Consider the following 19,081-nt stretch of genomic DNA (forward strand, 5'->3'; position numbering starts at 1 on the left):
GTCACGGAAGCGCGCTGGCGTCGCCTCTGCGTCATCAGCGGACGCCGGAAAGGGCGGGCACCGGAAGAGGCGGGGCTCCGGCTCTCGGAGGCGCGGCGCCATGGCGGAGGCGGCAGCTGCGGTGGTTTCTCGGCGGGCTCTGCACTTCGTGTTCAAAGTGGGAAATCGCTTCCAGACGGCGCGCTTCTACCGGGACCTGCTGGGGATGAAGGTGACGGGGGCAGCCGGGAAGCGGCCAACCCCTCCCTTTGCAGATAGGGAAACTGAGGCACGGGGAAAGCCGGCGACGCCTCAGCTCCAGCTCTGGCGGGGAGCCCAGACACCAACTAGGCCAAGCCCTTCATTTTACAGAAAAGGAAATTGAGGCCAGGCAAGGGTAGCCCCGAACCAAAGTCAGCCAGGTAGGGAACAGCAGAGCCGGGATCCCACGCCAGGGCCTCGGACCCCATCCGGCGCTCTGGTCTCTTCTGGAAGCCATGGGCGCCTGGATGCGGGCTCGGGGACGGTGCCCGGCCCCTAAGACACGCCTCGGGGGGTCGTCCCAGTTATGTTCGTGCAGAGATGGGGGAGGGGAGGAGACAGCCGGTGGGACCCGAGTGAGGGGCGGCGGATCTGAAGTGTATAGAGGACGAATTGTAAACAGGGAGCGCCGTGTAAAAGATGCCAGAGGAGATGGGGAGGGGACAGACTCGGAGCCAAATCCGGGCCCCTGACGGGTGGGGTGGGCAAAGGAGAAGAATTACAACGGACCCCCAGACGAGGGTTCTCAACTGCCTTTTGGCTTCGCCCTGGGGCATCCCTGCGGCTGCAAACTGCCCCAAGCCCCTCTGCCCCCTAGGGCCAGCTCTTGGAGGACCATCGCACCAACCTCAGGAACCTGGGTGACTCAGGGTAGTGGGGCCCTCCAAAGAAAGGGTCAAGCTTGGGGACGAAGGGGAGCTCTATCCAGGATAGGTTATGGTCAGAATGCCTAAGACACTGCCAGTGGAAACGTTCAGCAGGCTATTTGCACGGTGTCACTGGCCTTTTGGCAGAAAAATTGAGGATGTATATATTTAGATATCTACAGGGAGATGATAATTCAGGGGGCATCTCGATGGATCAGCCAGAAAAGGAGCTGATGGAGGAAGAAGAACTGGGAGTTGAGAGAAGATCCAAGAGCATGGAGGGGGCAGGAGGCGGGGGTATCAGTAGTATAAGCTGCAGGGACACAAGAAGGATAAGGACTGAGAAAAAGCCATGAAATTTAAGACCTGAAAGTTCTTTGGTCACCTTTGAGAACCATTGAGTTAAGAGGGATGGCGTCTGAACCTTGTGTGATGTTAAGGGACCATGGGGTGGTGAGGACATAGAAACAGGAAGTGTAGACAACTCTTGGAGCTTAATAGGGAAAGGGTTGATAACTGGGATCTAGGGAAGGTGTCCTACCATAGAAAAGGGGAGTCCCTACCTCCAGGCTACAGGAAGGGAGACAGGGTGGGGAAGAGACTGGAAATGAGAGAGAAGAAATGATTGATGAAGATGAGAAAGGTTGTGTTGCCATGTTTTGGCAAGGACAAGGCCAAACTCCTTCTCAGACACTGGGTAGAGGAGGAAAGGACAGGTGGAAATGTAGAGGGTTTGAGGTATGGTGTAGAGGAGATGGGGAAACTGAGGCCCAGAGAAATCAAGTGACATGTGACAAGTAATTTTGTTGCGTCCAGCATGTTTCCTTATTTGTCAGATGAGAAGGTTTGAGCTGGATGGGCTCTGAGGACCCTCTCATCCTCTTCCTGTGATCTCACCTCCAAACCTAGTGCTCTCTCAGTTTTGTCTCAGCAGGAGTATAAAATCATACCCTGAATCCGGTGGCCAGGTTTAGAGGAATGAGGGACTTCCAAGGGGAGGAACTTGGGCCTTGCCTTTGAGATTGCCCAGTCTGTTCGGAAAAATGGGAAACCAAGGCAGATGTGCATCAGAAAAACACAAGTCCAGGTTAGGGGCCTTGGAGCCAGGTTGTGATGTGCCAGACTAAGGTCACATGGGGAGGAAAGCCATCTCAGCTGACATGGAGAGGGTCACTACAGGAGACAGTGGTGCTGTGTGTCCACCTCCCCACCCCAGTCCAACCTTCATCTGCCTGGCAGACACCTCCTCCTGGACCAAGAAACTAAAACCCAGGGAGGCCAAGGAATGTGCTCCAAGGTACCTAGTCAAAGTCAGGCAGAACTTGGGCCCAGAGCAAACACCCCCCTGTCCAGAATGAAACTCCTCCTTTTCCCCACCAGCTTTCCCCTTCTCCCTAATTCTGTCTTTCTTAATGGCATCACCATCATCCTGGCTCCAAATCTCAGTCTCCTTGGACTCTCCCCTCTCCCTCACTACCATCCCCACACCCAGTTGGTCAGTTGCCAAGCCCTGTCAGTTCCCCACCCTCCATATCGATTACCCTGTTCCCCTCCTTTCCAGATCCATGGTTACATTGACCTCCCCCGGGATTATTCCAACAGGTTCCTCCAAGGGCTCAGTGCCTCCCACTCTATCCTGACCTGATCCTTTTCAGAGCTGCCTAAGTGATGTCCTTACTATTGGATGAGTAGCATTAGAAAGCCTTCTGCCACCCCTTAATACCAGAAGGGTAAAATACTTAATGTTTGAGGACCTCTTTGTGGGTGCTGGCCTCCTTCCACTGACTTGTCATCTCCATCCCTCTGGGCCTCAGAGGGCCATCATCATGGGTTGGAGTGGCCAAGAAGTTCATTCTAGTGATGAGTATAAATATCTTGGAAATTCCCTGAACTGGTGCTCTGTAGACAGGTCCAAACATAAAGCCAGCCCAGCCCCCTCAGCAGGACTTGCCGGACCTCTGTGCTCTGCGCAGATGACTTCAAGAATGCACAGTCACCTCCCTGCCACATGAGGCCATCAGAGGACAAAGCTCCAGGCCCTCATTGTCCGCCTCCAACCTCCCTCTCCAGCCTTACTTCATACAGTCTGAACCACTCCCATGCCCCAGGCTGGCCCTGTCCTCTATCATGCTTGTGGATAGCCTTCCCTCCCAGGTCTACAAAATCCCTAATGCAGTTCACCCCTCTTCCCCTAAGCTCTCCTTGCTCTCCTTTTGGGTACTTTGGTCACTTTCATTTGTGTCATGCCCACCTATTGAACTATAAACTACAACAGGCTCTGCCAGTCTGATTCTTACCCCTTGTACAAAGCCCTGCTGGACTGTTGGATTCCTCCGTGAAGCACCATCCCCCACCAGATGTGTTCTCAATATCTCAATATCATCTTCCTGAACTGTCTTTGCTTTTGTGATTTGTACATGAGCATCTTATTTCCCCAAGCAGACACTTGGGCTAAGGGCCCCCTTCCGTTCCCATTCCCACCTCCCAGTAGCACCTGGCCCAAGGCCTTATACATCCGAGGTCCTCAACCCACAGGGGGATATAACTTTTCATACTTTCAAAGACTTTTGACAGACCATTCCAGCCAGAGATGTTGGACCCTGCTGGTAGAGTTGGCACAGGGGTGAAGGACCGCAAGAAAGGAATGTAGCAAGGTTGAAAGCCATGGGAAATGCTACCTCCATGTCCCCTGTCCTACACAAAGGCGCACACATGCGTACATTCATATTTATCCAAAGAATGAAGTGATCCTCGCCCACTTTTCTCATTTCCAGCTGTGAATGGCCTACAATATCCTGCCCACTCAGGCAAAACTCCAGCCAGGAAAGGGCAGTGGTCCAGGTAGGAAGGTTCAGATTGCCCATTTGGGGGTAAGGCAGAAGCAGTGCCTTCTGGCAGATGATCCTATGGGCCGCGTGTGTGGGACCGTTGGCCACACAGAGGGCATCCAGCCTGGCAGCTGACACTGATTTCCTTACAGATCCTGCGGCATGAGGAGTTCGAGGAAGGCTGCAAAGCTTCCTGTAATGGGTAGGTCACTTATTGTTTCATTATCATTTCTATTTCCCAGTGAGCCCCTCCCCCTTTCCAGAGGGCCATCCCTGATTATGATAGTAAGAAGAAAACTGTTCAGCCAAAGTAAACAGCCACCCAACACCAAGTCTGACATATGCAGCATTCCACACCCATAGGCTCCCACCTCACAGGCTGTTATTTCTTAATGGTGTCACTTCCTGTTCAGAAATCTTTTATGATTCCTTATTTGACAAGGATTCTTCACTTTTTTGTGTCCTAGACCCCCTCTGGCAGCACCGGATGAAGCCTAGGAATCCCTTCTCCAAATCCTGGTTTTAAATGCATGAAATAAAACATATAGGGTTACAAAAGAAATCAATTATATTGAAACAAACTTGTCAAAATATTTTTAAGAACCAGTCCATGGACCCCAGGTTAAGAGCCCTGTTCTGTGACCTCAAGGATAAAACACAGGCCCCAAGCACTAAGCATTTGTAACCCACTGAAATTTGACTGCTTCCTTGGTTCCCAGACTTCTCCCATGCTAACCCCTGCTGCTGTGTTCCTGCCACACTGATCTGAGCTCTGCTTTGAATTTGGCATCACATTCAGTCACTAAATAAGTATTTGTTAAGCAGCGTACGGTGTCCTGTGCTTGGCACAGGACTTAGAAAACAGAAGGGGCCTCCCATCTTGCCCTCCCAGTCCAGCCAAGGGGAAGGCAGCGTGTATGTAGGTAGATGCAAAACAGATACAAGATGATTTGGGGAGGGCATAAGGAAAGGCTTGTTTTAGAAGGTGGTGCCCTTGGAGGAAACCAGGGGTTCTGAGATGGTGAAGGAGGGAGGGCATTCCAGGCAGGTAGAGTTGTATGGGAAAGGGGATAATTGCTATTAAGTCTGGAAAGGGAGATGGGGCATAGTTGTGAAGATGCTCTGGATTGGAGGGCAAAGACCCTTGACCTTGATCACCCCAGCGCTGCTCCTTCTTCTTGGGTCACCTTGGGCAAGTCCCTTTACCTCTGTAGGCCTCAGCTTCTCTCTCATCTGTAAAATGAGGGGGATGACAAGATAACTAGTCCCTTCTAATTCTACATATTGATCTTGTCTCTTTACCTTCCACCCTCCATACGTGACATGTGCCTCATCCTCATCCCTGTCACTTAGATTTTCTTCAAGATTCAGCTCAGATTGTCACCAGCCAGGGTTCTCTGTAAGTGGGTGTGGGTGTGTCCCAGGGGTTAGTGTTCTCTTCCTCCTGTTTACATGCTGGTATCAGTCCCCAGTGGAATGGAAGCTCCATGAGGACAGGGACTGGTTTTCCTATATCTTTGTGTCCCTAGTACACTGTGCCTTGCAGACAGTAGGTGTTTACTAAATGCTTATTGATTCAGTAATTCTCAGCATCCTTGGGTTCTGCATCTTTACAGGATCATCACCTGAGTGAATGAGTGCAAAGCAATCTCCCCCCAAGTGACCCAGTTTTTATAGAAATGTACAAGTAAGCCCTTGGTGGACCCAGTGCTGACCACTGAGCATCTTCTTTTGGAGCTGGGTAACAAGCCATATGTTAGATTTTAAGATTTCTGTCCCAGTCAGTGGTCACAGCTGTGAAAGGCAAAATCTTGTGGTCTGTTTCCCAAGCTATTGTCTTTGAGGCTCACTTAACATTTTAGAAACCAAGTTCTTTTTTTTTAAATTAATTTTATTTATTTTCAGTGTTCTACAATAACTACCATATGACTTAGACCATTATTTTCCCCTCCTTCTCCCCTTTCTCCCTCCCCCCTCCCTCCCTGAGACAGCATACAATTTTGTATAGGTTCTACACATACATTCCTATTAAACACATTTTCACTATAGTCATGTTGTGTTGAAAAATTAAAATGAGTGGGAGAGATCATCTAACAAACCAAAACGCAATACACACACACACACACAAAAAATGATCTGCTACATTCTGCAATTAAATTCCATAGTTCTTTCTCTGGATGTGGAAGGCATTTTGCGTTAGAAGACCATTGGGAATTTTTTTTTAAGTCCTTGCATTGCAATGAAGTTCCAAGCCTACCAGAAAAAACATGCACACTGTGGTCATTGCTGTGCACAAAGTTCTCCTGGTTTTGCTCAGTATCAGGTCATATAAGTCTTGCCAGGCCTCTCTGAAGTCTTCCTGTTCGTCATTTCTTATAGCACAATAGAATTCCATTACATTCATATACCACAGTTTATTCAGCCATTCTCCAATTGATGGACATCCCCTTGATTTCCAGTTTTTGGCCACCACAAAGAGTGCTGCTATAAATATTTTTGTACATGTGGGACCCTTTCCTATTTTTATGATCTCTTGGGGATACAGTCTGGGTCAAAGGGTATGCATATTTTTGTAGCCCTTTGGGCATAGTTCCAAATTGCTCTCTAGAATGGTTGGATCAGCTCACAGCTTCACCAACAGTGTGTTAGTGTTCCAACTCTCCCACAGCCTCTCCAATGTTTATCATCTTCCTGTTCTGTCATGTTTGCCAATCTGATAGGTGTGACGTGGTACCTCAGAACTGTTTTGATTTGCATCTCTCTAATCAAAAGTGATTTAAAGCATTTTTTCATGTGACTATAGATATCTTTAATTTCTTCCTCTGAAAATTGCTTGTTCATATCCTTTGACCATTTATCAATTGGGGAATGACTTGTATTTTTGTATATTTGACTTAGTTCTCTATATATTCTAGAAATGAGGCCTTTATCCCCGAGATTAGCTGTAAAAATTCTTTTCCAGTTTTCTACATCCCTCCGAATTTTGGTTGCGTTGAATTTGGTTGTGCAAAAACTTTTCAGTTTAATGTAATGAAAATTATCCATCTTGCACTTCATAATGCTTTCTATCTCTTCTTTAGTCAAAAATTCTTCTCCATAAATCTAATAAGTACACTGTTCCTTGCTCCACTAATTTGTCCATAGTATCCATCTTTATACCTAGATTGTGTATCCATTTGGATTTTATTCTTGTGTACAGTGTCAGGCATTGGTCTATGCCTAGTTTCCGCCACACTTTTATACAGTTTCCCGAGCAATTTTTGTTGAACAGTGAGTTCTTATCCCAGAAGCTGGGCTCCTTGGGTTTATCAAACAGTAGATTGCTGTATTCATTGTCTACTGTGCCTTGAGTACCTAGCCTGTTCCACTTGTGTACTCTTTTGTTTCTTAGCCAGTACTATGTGGTTTTGATGATTGCTGCTTTATAATACAACTTGAGGTCTGGTAGCGCTAGGCCACCTTCCCTAACATTTCTTTTCATTAGTCCCTTTGATATTCTAGACCTTTTGTTTCTCCAGCTGAATTTTGATACTATTTTTTCCAGCGCTAGAAAATAATTATCTGACAGTTTAGTTGGTATGGCAGAAACCAAGTTCTTTTTAAACAAGGTGCAGGAAGATTTCAGGCCTGGGCCTTGCCAGGAGCCATTGCCTGCCTCAGAGCTTATAGTTCCTAGGAGCCTGGAGGCAGGTTTTCCCACTGTCATGGTTCTTGGCTCTGCTTCCAGGCCTTATGATGGGAAATGGAGTAAAACCATGGTGGGCTATGGGCCTGAAGACAGCCACTTTGTTGCAGAGCTGACCTACAATTATGGCATTGGTGACTACCGGCTCGGCAACGACTTCCAGGTAAGGATCGTGGACTTCCCATGTGTTTTTTACTGCAGCGTTTTTCAAGAACAGATGAGGGAAACAGGAGGGGGACTGACATTGGTCTAGGTGCTGGGTCAGTGACCCTGGCGGTGCCCCCTGTAGCAAGCTTGCAGGCAGATTGGGAGGAGGGGCCCTGGAGAGACACCTGTATGACCATGGGGGACCCCAGGGGCAAGAGTTCAGGAGGAGCCCACCCATAATGTCTCAGGCAGCTAGCTCTCTGAACTGGGGCAGTTCAGTTAATTAAGCTTTCCAGGAATGGGCAGGGCACCCACACACTACTTCTACTATCCGCCCTGGAACTTCCTGTACCAGTTCTCTCCACCTTGGTACATCCTCTGCAGTCAGTCAACACTCATCAGTTAGATGTCTGCTGTATGCCAGGCCCTGGACAAAAATGAAACTGCTCTCAAAGAGTTTGCCTTTGACCAGAGGAGACAATGTCTGCATAATTTGAACATACATAAGAAATGCAAGACAGGAAGGGAGCAAGGCCTCTGGCAGATAGGGGAATCAAGAGAGGCTTCAGGGAGATAAGATAACACCCACACCAAGTCTTGAAGAAAGAGAAAAATGCCCAGAGTGGAGGTGACCAACCAGGGAGAGCATTCCAAGTGTGGGGCACAACCAGGGCAAAGGCACCTCAGCGAGATATAGACCACTGAGGGTGAAAACAAGGTCAGTGTCTCCTCTGACTTCCTTTTCCTGAAGCTCAGTGGGTTGGATGGGTTACAGTTTGTTGCATTTCATAGAATCAGGTGGACCAGACTCCAGCAGCCATGTAGTCCAACTCGTACCCCAAGGAGAATCCCCCCTGCCAGGCATCCAACAAGCAGTCAGCCAGCCTTTGCAAGGTGATCTTTGGGCTAAAGGGGGCAAAGGGTCACAACAACTTCCCCAGGCAACCTGTTTCACCTATGGATGGCTCCTGACTCCAAGCTCTTGCAGATGTGAGGCCCAACTTGGCCACTCTGTGGCAGACCCCTCCCCACTTTAAGTGTGCCCCCAGAGCACTCTCTTCTTCAGGTTCAGTAGCCAGTGCATAAAGTAAAGGAAGCATTAGGACCTGATTCTGATTGTAAAAGCAAACTTTATACTGCTAACAGAGGCAGTCAATAAGTTGCTTTTCTCTTTGTAGGCCAGGTGCTTTTTCCTCCACCTGCCCTCATACTTCCAGGGAGAGGTCCACTCTGGGGAGGGGTGGCTAGGCCTTGGGAGAGTACCCCACCTCATTGGGTGCAGGCATCTATAAAGCACTTTGTGAACCTGGCCCCAGGTGGGGATACATACAGACAATGAAATATTCTCTACTCTCCATACACTTATATCATAATGAGGGAGACCATTATGAGGTGGCTAAGCCCACCACCACAAGTGGCTCAGAGTCCCTACTGTGACTCTGGGGAAAGAGCTTCCTCTAGAGTCAGAGGGGCCTGGCCTTGGTTTCCCTACCTGTAACATGTCGGGGTTGACTTAAAGGCCACTGAGCTCCCAACTCTAGCTTTGTGAGCCCAGTCAGTGACCCTGACTCTGGCATGGAGCAGTACCACCAAATCCACTTGGGCACTGCTGCCCAGCCTGGTTTGATTTGAGCTGAGGAGATGCAGGCACTTGGGTAGTCATGACAGTGCCACTTCTGATAGTGCCGGTGCCCTGCTCCAAAGGAAAATTTGGTTTGCAGATCTCTCATGTAACAGACACTACAGAGAAATTCAGAAATGTTCCAACTTTTAGAATATCACTCAGGCTTCCTCCATGAGGACTATCAGTCCCCTCATTAACCTGATCCTGACCACTCCCCCTGTCACTGCAACCTATGTCTGGCTTCTTTTAAAGCAGGGCAGGTGATCATCCAGGCTGTATGTGAGATGGTGGGAGGGAGGGAGCACCCTTTAGACATTACCCAACAGCACTGAGGAAGATTACAAATTTCTAACCCAACTCCTTGATCTTCTGGTGAGATTTGCCTGTGTCCTAACTGAGATGTGGGCAAAGAAGATACCAGTGCACTGCTTGTGTAAGAATTGTGGGCATAGCAGGAATCTGCATTTGCTTTTGTTGTTTTAACTGATTTCATTGGTTGAGGGAATTCCTGGTGAAAAATCCATCCCAGTCACCCAACTTTGTAAGCCCAGCTATGTGCTGTGCATGACTGGCATAGAATTCAAGGAGTGAAACTAGGAGCTCACATTGTAACAGGGACCTAGTTGGATAAAGACTAAATCTCAAGTAGTCTGGGAGGGAGGGCTGCCCACTGATGGACTGCAGGGGAAGGAGGGAGAGGGTGATGTCAAAAACAGCACCCAAGATACAAACCTGGGAGACTAATGGGGCCTTTTCTAGTGACAGGGAACTTTGGAAGCTTTGGGGGGAACTGACACAAGTTCATGTGTGGCTGGGCTAATTTTGAGGTATCTCCAGTCCATCCCATTTGAACTGAAGCTTAGGAGAGCTTCATCCTGTAGCTTCATCATCACCACACTGCTTGTAGTGAAATTGGGAGGAGTGAAGTGATCGGCCAAGGTCACACAGCCAGGACAGAGTCAGGACTTGAACCCAACGCTTCCTGACTTGGGGTCTACATCTGCTGAACCAGATAGCTCTCAAGTATGTACTTTCAAGGTGGGGAGAGGGACTATAGAAGGTGGTATCACCATTTCTCAAGGGATTTTTAAAGTTCTGAGACAATCTCCTTGGTATTAGACGGCTTGCCTTTCATCTTGTTTGATGGATGCACTGACTTTTCCAAGTCTCTTCTCTGGGATTCACCAGAATTTATCTTTTGGAAAATCTCCCTAGCTGCTCATAATCAGAGGAGGGAAATTCCTCAGTGCCAGCAAATGTAAGCAGAGATGAAATCAGAACTGGTGGTCACAGGGCTCTGCCTTATCTTGCTCTGTAGATGAAATGGGTGTCTTATCAGGATAGCAATCAGATGGAGTCACCCTGCTGTGTTTTTGTCCCAGGGCCTCACGCTGGTCTCCAGCCAGGCTGTCACTAATGCCAAGATGTTGGAGTGGCCGCTCCTTGAGGTTTCTGAGGGAGTTTTCGAAACTGAAGCCCCAGGAGGATATAAGTTCTTTTTAAAGAACCACAGTCCACCCCCATCAGGTACTTACGCTGGCAGGGATGACTCTGCCCTGTCCAGCATCACCCCTCCTCCCTAGAATGGCAGAGAGCAAAGTGGGGGGTGGTTTCTTCCCACTGGCTTCACTGACCCAGGAGCCAGGCTGTCTCCAAGTCTCACTCTCTGTCCCAGGGGGTCCTTCTGCTCTCCTTGGCCTCTTCACCTCTAGGCTTTTGTTCACAGGTTGGGACTAAGCCAACCAATGGAGGTGTTGGGAGGGTCGTCTTCCTTACTTGCTCTATCTCAGCTGCCCTTCACCTTGTGGGTAAAATTGTTTGGTGCCAATCCACCAACCATTTAAGCACCTACTCAGTGCTGGGCACTGTGAATCAGAAGAGAAAAGGAGTCAGAGTCAACCTCAAGGACTTGGCCCCAAGTCAGATTATGTATCAAGGGAAGATTCAGGCCCACTGTCCCAGTCTCACTTGAAGCCCAGTGTACTGAAATCCCTCTCAAAGGGCCCCTAACTGATCTCCAGACTCCCCTTCCATTCCTCCAGTACTGGGTCCCCTGTTTTCAGTCTGGCTCTCTTGCCCCTCCATGTTAATCAGGCCCTTGGGAAGACACAGCAGTTGCCTGGAACCAGGTGGGGAGGCAGGGAGAGGAGCAGGTTGGGGCATGTGGGGTTGGGTGCCTTGACTCAGTGGTCCTGTTACTTGCACTGGCTAGTATACAGAGTTATCCAGCAGCAGGATTCCCACAGATCCTTGATGAGAACCTGACTATGTAATTAGGCTGAGACTTCCTGGAGCAAGGGAGAGTGACCAGAAAGTAGCACACAGGACAAGAAGGCAAAAACTCGCCAGTAACATTGAATGTTTCTGACCTGCAGACCCAGTGCTGAAAGTGACCTTGGCTGTGTCTGACCTGTGCACATCCCTCCACTACTGGGCAGACCTGCTGGGGATGACAGTTTATGAGAAGGATGAAGAGCGACAGAGGGCTCTGCTGGGATATGCAGACAGCCAGGTAAGCCGGGCCGGGCCTGCCCAGAAGGGCTCTTAGCCAGCAGACTGGGAGGGTCAGTCTCTGTCCTGAATCAGACACCTCTTGGTTTGGTTCCTTTCAGTGCAAGCTGGAGCTGCAGGCCATCAAGGGAGCAGTGGATCATGGGACAGCCTTTGGGAGGATCGCTTTCTCCTGCCCGAAGAAAGAGGTAAGGGAATACCCCCGGTTTGCCTTAACTTTGGCTCTTGCTGGCCTGACCAGGAATATGGGCTCTGCCTTGGAACCTCTTTGAACTGGAGAGTCTAGCTTTGGTCTTGCCCAGCCCAATTCCAGGCCTCTACAACACTGCTTTGCCATCTCCAATTGTGCCACCTGTCCCTCAATCTTAGTTACCGAGATGTTCTGGCTTGCTCTCACGTCCTTCCCTGCCCCCCATATGCATGTTCCCAAGGGGCTCAGTAGAGCACCTCACTCTTCACCACACTTTCCCACTGTCTTGCGTGTGGCCGAGATACTGAAGGCAAACAAAGGGATTCAAAGGTTTCCTCTCCTGTGTCTGACATTCATCTGCCTGGACCAGCAGAAACCAAGGAACAGCTCATAACCCTAAGCCATATCTGTGTCTCTGTTTCTTAAGTTATCAGACATAGAAGCATTGATGAAAAAGGAGAACCAGAAGATTCTCACCCCACTGGTTAGCTTGGATACACCCGGGAAAGCAACGGTCCAAGTGGTTATTCTGGCTGACCCAGTAAGTAGGAGTTGTTGCACCAAGAAAAGCCTGGGCAGGGCCCACTGAGACTGGGCCAGCCCAAGGAGCTGCCCTGGGCCAGCACCCTGACCTGTTTTTGATCTATTTAGGATGGACATGAAATTTGTTTCGTGGGAGATGAAGCATTTCGAGAACTTTCCAAGATGGATCCAAATGGGAACAAATTGTTGGATGATGTGAGTTTTGTTTATCTTCTGAATCCATGTCCCCTTTTGCTCCCCTTGTCCCAGAGTGCCTTGGAGTGATTGGGCTGGAGTGAATCATGTGAGGGTGCCCTGTTCTGACTTTGAACACCATGCCTTTGGTTCTAGGCACCAGAGATAGCCAGGGCGCTTGCTTAATTGAGGTGACAGCAAACTGCCAATGTGGAGGATGCCAGCAAGGGGTACTTGGTCCATATGGCAGAAACATCAATGAGTTCATAGCTTTATCCTGTCTAGAGCTTGTATATTCGTAGTTGTTTGTTTGGCTGAGACTTCTTAGAGCCCGGACTGTCTTTGCCTTTCTTGGTATTTTCAGCACTTAGTAGGTGCCTAATTATTATTGACTTGATTTGACTTAAAGGAGAACATGAGATTGAGTCTCATAAGTATTTAGTATTTTTAATACTTGATATATTTTTTTTTAATATTGCATTCATTTTCACGTACCCATTCCCCTTTCCTTCCCTAGGGAACCATCTCTGAAGAAAAAAAATCATTTCAGCAAAACTAGCTAACTACTGTATCAATTGAATCTAAAAGTATATTCTTGTTCCTCACCCACAGTCTCCCATCTCTGCAAGTAAGGGAAGAAGGTGCATCTTCTCCACTGTTCTCTGGGGCCCAGCTGGGTCATCATAATTTAACAGTGGGTAGGGTCTGGTTTTGGGTTTGCTGTTCTTTGCTTCTTGTATTTGAGAGCTGGCAGAAGGAGGGAGAGTGGCCAGTAGTATCCATCAAGCCCATCCAGCCAGTCGCCTCTCCTCAACTGGGGAGGAGCACTTCATTCAACCCCAGTGGGGGCTGGTTTTGTATTTTATCCATTATAACCACCATCTTCCCCCGATTCTCTTTGCATAGGCAATGGCAGCAGACAAAAGTGATGAATGGTTTGCTAAACACAAAATACAGAAGGCTTCTGGATAATGGAAGACATCATTTAAACAAAGGCTTCTGACGTTCATCCTTATTCCTGTCCAGCACTAGAGACGTGGTGTTCTCAAGGACTCTCGTTCCTTGGGGAACCCAGGGGCATAGCCTACAATTTGCTTTTTGGGGGAGAGAAAACATTCTTAATGAAATTTGAACTCCAGATCTTTGAAGACATCTCCTTTCATATATCCGCCATCTTGATGGCAAATTCAAGCCACTTTACCAACTGATCGGTATATGTTACTGATGGGACAGGATTTGCCAGTCCTTTAGAAATAGGTTTTCCCCAAGAACTGGAGCATACACCCATCTGGGGAGATACTTAAGGCAGATACTAGGGCCTGCTGGTAGAGCTCTGTGTCACATTTACCAAAATGTCATCATATTCTTAAGCCATGAAAGACCTAGATTGACCCCCTCAAAAGAATACCAAAATAACAAGCTGTTATTAAATAGAAGATTCCTAAGTGGAAGGTGGAGAAGGATGAAGAATGTTGAACCTTGAACCTAAGACTCAGGTGATTGGGTCTGTCTTCCACTTCGCTCTTCAGACTTTGGAGGGGCCAGAGGAAAATGAGACATCATTCTTATTGGATTGCTTGAGATGATTTAAGGGGTATCAGGCTTTAGTTTCCCTTTGATTTGTGGGGGTGTTTATGCCTCTGGTACAACTAAACATGGAGATTTTATGTAACTAATTGCACAGTTGGCTGAGATTGACTTTATCCATTTCAAAAAGGAAGAAATTCCCCCCCCCCCCCCCCCCAAATATGATCTACTTACAGTAAGTATATCTGACTCTTAGGCTCAGAAAGTAAAGCAACAGTGGGTTAATTACTTCAGTAAAGAGGCTAGAGTCGGACTAGGAAGGGCTGATTCTGTAGAGACCAATTGCAGAGCCACACACTGAGATTTAAACTGTGAGCCCAGAGCTGGAATTTTAAGAAAAAACCCTAACTAAATACCACCTTAACCTTGCTTTTGAATATTAACAGCCTTGGGAAGATTTTCACTCATCCCTGCAACTTCTTACGTACATTTCAAATGAATTACAGAATTGTAATCTTGAAGCTGTCTGAGCATTCAGAAAGCAGTTGAGAATCAGGCTTTTTCTAGGAGAATAGGTTGTACATTTTCTTCTTTCCCAGGGTTTAATGCTCAATCTAAGGTGATTTGATATTTCTTCTGCTTAATGATTAGATTACATTTTCTGTGGATAAAAGAATTGTTTACATAGACCTTGAATTATCAAATAAACTTCCTTCTCAGTGTCTTGTTTTAGGTTTTGGGGTTTTTTTTTCAGTTTCTTCTTTTCATCTTAAAGCTTTCCCCCAACAGCCTTATCCTGAATTGTTCAAACTAAAGTAGGTGCACCAGGCAGTGCGGTGGACTGATAAGTGGCAACACCCCTATTCTTTATGTACCTGGACTTGTGGTGAGGATACAGCACAAAGGGCACCTCCACATGATACAATTAGTTTGCTATGCCTGTGGAATGTAATATGCACAGCAAAGGTTAATGGTATCAGCACTCATTAAGTCACCCCTTTGCCTAACACCCCAGTGATGTGATGACTCTTTGGTTCTGTGTGGGTTTCAAGTACATCTTATTTTTTATCTAGGAAGTTGAACATTTGAGGTCCTCAGCCAGCCATTTGAGGTCCTTTAGCCAGAAAGAACCTAAAAAACAATTCCTACCTAAGGAGAAGCCGTGGCTATTTAACAGATAGAAAAGCCAAATTGCTCCGTTCTGCTCATTATTGGTCACAGGGTGGTTTTATTATTTGATGTGAAATACAGACCTGTCCCCTGGTCATACAAGTACGGGCATAAAAATACATTTCGAAGATAAGCATCCATATGTTCACCTCTGTTGACTCAGGAGAATGTTCTTTATTCAGAATTACCTGAGATATTTAAGAGGGAATGTAGCTAGCCCTTTCAGCTCTCTGATCTGCTCTGCCTTCCTATACATCTCAGGGCAAGAGTCAGCCATCATCAACCCCCTTGTGGATCCCAGTACTTTCAATCCTTACTCACTACAACTAAACCCAATTTCTGTCTGTCAGTGATGTTAGGAGAAGGGAGTGCAAGCATGCCCACAACTCAAGAACTTGATAAACAGGTAAATTTCTTAACAGAAGAGTCACAATATGTTTTAAGGAATCAGGTTTTGAGAGGTAGAAAGGACCTCGATGACCAACCATCATTCCCAAAAGAAATCTGCTTTAATGTGCCCTATGAGTGGTTGTATAGCCTCTGCCTGAAGACATCCAGCCAGGAAAGACTGGAGAGCTATTCTAGCTTGTCAAATAAGCGCATTTGCATAGAACTGGCAGGGGCCAATAGTCAAAAGTTGGTGACGGGGCCTGGGAATTCAGGTGTCTTGACAGGTATCTGGCATTGCTCAATTGAGGAGGCTACTGGGGTAAGCCATCATCATCTCTACAGCTGACTGAAGGGCAAACTTACTCCCAAGAGCAGAATCAGACAAAAATGGAATGGAGAAATGTTTGAACAACATCAACAGTATTAATCTGTTGTTTTTCTAAAACCATGTGTGGCCAGTAGGGTTCTCTGGTTCTGGGTTTGACACCACTAACTTAGAGCACTGAGAGGTCAAGAAACAGGTGAAGCAGTGGTTAGAGCACCAGGCCTGGAGTCAGGAAGGCCTGAGTGCAAATTCAGGCTCAAGCGCTTACCAACCTACTTGACCCTCTGCAAATCACTGGACCTCTGCCTCAGTTTGTGCAACTGTGAAATGGAGATAATAGCATTTCCTTTCCAAGGTGTGTGAAAATGTTTGCAGTGCCTGGCACATAATGGGCACATAATTGATAATTACTTTTACGCAAGGCTATGCAGCTAATATGCCTGAGGTCGTCATGATTCTGAGAGTCCAGCTTTCCATGATGACACACAACTTCTGAGTCATAAGATGAAATCAAAGCTATTCCCTGCTGACTTTATTCTGAAGACCAAAAAGGAACTCTCTTTGATATGACTATATTTGGTAATTTAACATATTCTGTTTTAAATACTTCTAACTAGTTTAAATTTTCAAAACCACATTTCTTTGACCTGGCTCTCCCCCATACTAATATAGAGTCCATGAGTCATTGCTGCTAAATTCTTTTTTTTCACTTAATATTTTATTTTTTCCACTTACATGTTAAATATAGTTTTCAACATTCACTTTTAAAAGATTTTGAGTTCCAAATGTTTTTCTTCATCCCCAAGATGACAAGCAATCTGATATGGGTTATTCATGTATATTAAGCATATTTCCACGTTAGTCATGTTGTGAAAGAAGAATCAGAACAAAAAGGAAAAATCATTTAAAAAGAAAAGAAAAGAATAGTATGCTTTTACCTGCATTCAGATTCCATAGTTTTTTCTCAGGATATGGACAGCATTCTCCATCGTGAGTCTTTTGGAGTTGTCCTAGATCGTTGCATTGCTGAGAAGAGCTAAGTCTATCAAAGTTAGTCATCACGCAATGTGCCTGTTAATGTGTACAATGTCCTCCTGGTTCTGCTCACTTTACTCTGCTTCAGTTCATGTTAAATCTTCCCAGGTTTTTCTGAAATCCTCCTGCTCATCATTTCTTATAGGACAACAGTATTCCATTACATTCATATACTACAGCTTGTTCATCCCCAATTGATGGGCATCCCCTCAAATTCCAGTTCTTTGCCACCACAAAAAGAGCTACTATAAACATTTTTTCACATACAGGTCTTTTTCCATTTTTTAAGATCTCTTTGGGATACAGACCTAGAAGTGGTATTGCTGCATCAAATGGTACACCATTTTATAACCCTCTGGGCATCGTTCCAAATTGCTCTCCAGAATGGTTGGTTGAGTTCACAACTCCACCAATGATACATTAGTGTTCCAGTTTTCCCACATCGCCATAATGTCATTTTCCATTTCTGTCATATTAGATAATCTGATAGGTGTGAGGTGGTACCTCAAAGTTCTTTTAATTTGCATTTTTCAGTGATTTAGAGCATTATTTCATGACTACAATAGCTTTAATTTCTTCATCTGAAAACTGTTCATTTCCTTGACTATCACTTTGGAGATACTAAATTCTTAATGTTCAGTGATCGAGCTGCATACTGAGTGTGGAATTGGGAACAGCTGTTTTCCCCTCCAACCCTAACAAACATAGGTAGTGGGTACACTGGGTAAAATCAAGTCCTATTTCAGTGACCATGGGCCTGTGAAGATGTGGAACACTTCTCCATGGGGGATTTAGGTGTTAAATACTTTGGGGCCCAACCAGACCTGCTTTAAAAGGGGAAGGCAGAGGAACACTCTGACTGTTCTAAGCATTGGGTCACAGTGCAACCCATCTTTGGCCCTTAGTAGCTTTTCCGTGACTGTCAGGATCGTATGACCAGATGGGAGGCTTCCCTCCCTCAAAGGCAGAAGAATTCCTTTGAAAACAATCTTGCTTTTCAGGTCACATTCAGTGACAGAGATCCGAGCCCTTAAAGCTACAAGGCCTCTATATTCCTAATCTCTACCTAGAAAGAGACAGACCAGCACTGTCATTTCTATTTCTGTAGCCCTGGCCATAGAGACCACAGAGGGTCCTCCCTGCTTTGCAGGTCCCATGGGGAGTTGGACCCACTTGCTGCTCCAAGGGGTGTGACCTATATGGCCTTCCAATGGGCAAAGTTCTAAAAGTTTCCAGTGGACCTGACTTTGGGCTTCTTTGTTTGCAATGGGGGGAAAGGAGGGTTTGTAAGGCTCCTCACTTCTGTGAGCATCCATCTGTGTTCACACGTTCACTGTGGGAACAGCAATTTGGGAAAATGCTGCAGTGAGGAAGTCTAGGTTTGTTTCCCTGTACATGTCTTGATGGAAGCTTTGGATTCATTGATCTAGCTAGCCCCTGGAAGAGTACATGCATGCATGAAACATATTACTAATTGTAGAATCAGTGGGATTCCAGCTCGGGCATATATCTTTGCTTTAGATGTGCCATCCCAGGGAAGATTTTGTTCTGGGACAAACCCCACATGGATGCAGCAAAGTCAGAAGTGAATGTAACACAATTATATGAGAAGACACTCAACTCACTCCACTCCATGGAGGTGGGAAGTCTCACAGGTGTTACATATGGCACTTCAGACATTTTCAATGTATCTATCTGTTGTAATTTTTTTTCCTCTTTAAAAAATACTGTTACATGGGATGCCTCTCTGTGAGGGAGCGGGGGAGGATACCAGGGGTAACTATGATGATCTAAGAAATAGATGTCAATACAAACATCTTAAAATGGATGCGTACAGTCAGAGGGACCCACAAGCATCCACAACTTTGGAGGCATGCTGAAGAGGGCTGGGGATGAGATCTTTAGGGGCCAAGGGTTTGGGATGGCTCTTTTCCCTCTGGTGATCTTGAAGATCTCACTTCAATATCACTAAAAACTGGGATGTCTTCTCCCGTTGTTCTGGCACTGGGTTGGGTTGAATGCTTGCCTCCAGCATCCAAATTCGC

At 46.6% G+C, this 19,081-nt stretch overlaps 1 protein-coding gene across 3 annotated transcripts; it reads left to right on the forward strand.

Moving 5' to 3' along the window:
• The first annotated feature begins 21 nt into the window (after positions 1-21).
• Positions 22-14,838, forward strand: GLOD4 (glyoxalase domain containing 4). 3 transcript variants are annotated; one of them, XM_072639891.1, is made up of 9 exons: positions 22-211; positions 3,868-3,917; positions 7,443-7,563; positions 10,554-10,698; positions 11,547-11,683; positions 11,784-11,870; positions 12,300-12,413; positions 12,524-12,610; positions 13,496-14,838. In XM_072639891.1, the coding sequence occupies exons 1-9, from the start codon at positions 101-103 to the stop codon at positions 13,559-13,561; spliced, it is 918 nt and encodes a 305-aa protein (XP_072495992.1). In that variant the 5' UTR covers positions 22-100; the 3' UTR covers positions 13,562-14,838. The 3 variants fall into 3 exon arrangements, with proteins under 3 accessions (XP_072495992.1, XP_072495994.1, XP_072495993.1); XM_072639893.1 differs by having other exon boundaries at positions 63-401; XM_072639892.1 differs by lacking the exon at positions 22-211 and adding an exon at positions 3,459-3,728.
• The last annotated feature ends 4,243 nt before the right edge of the window (positions 14,839-19,081 follow it).

Source organism: Notamacropus eugenii, chromosome 2 (assembly GCF_028372415.1).
Source record: "Notamacropus eugenii isolate mMacEug1 chromosome 2, mMacEug1.pri_v2, whole genome shotgun sequence".
Taxonomy (NCBI): Eukaryota; Metazoa; Chordata; class Mammalia; order Diprotodontia; family Macropodidae; genus Notamacropus; species Notamacropus eugenii.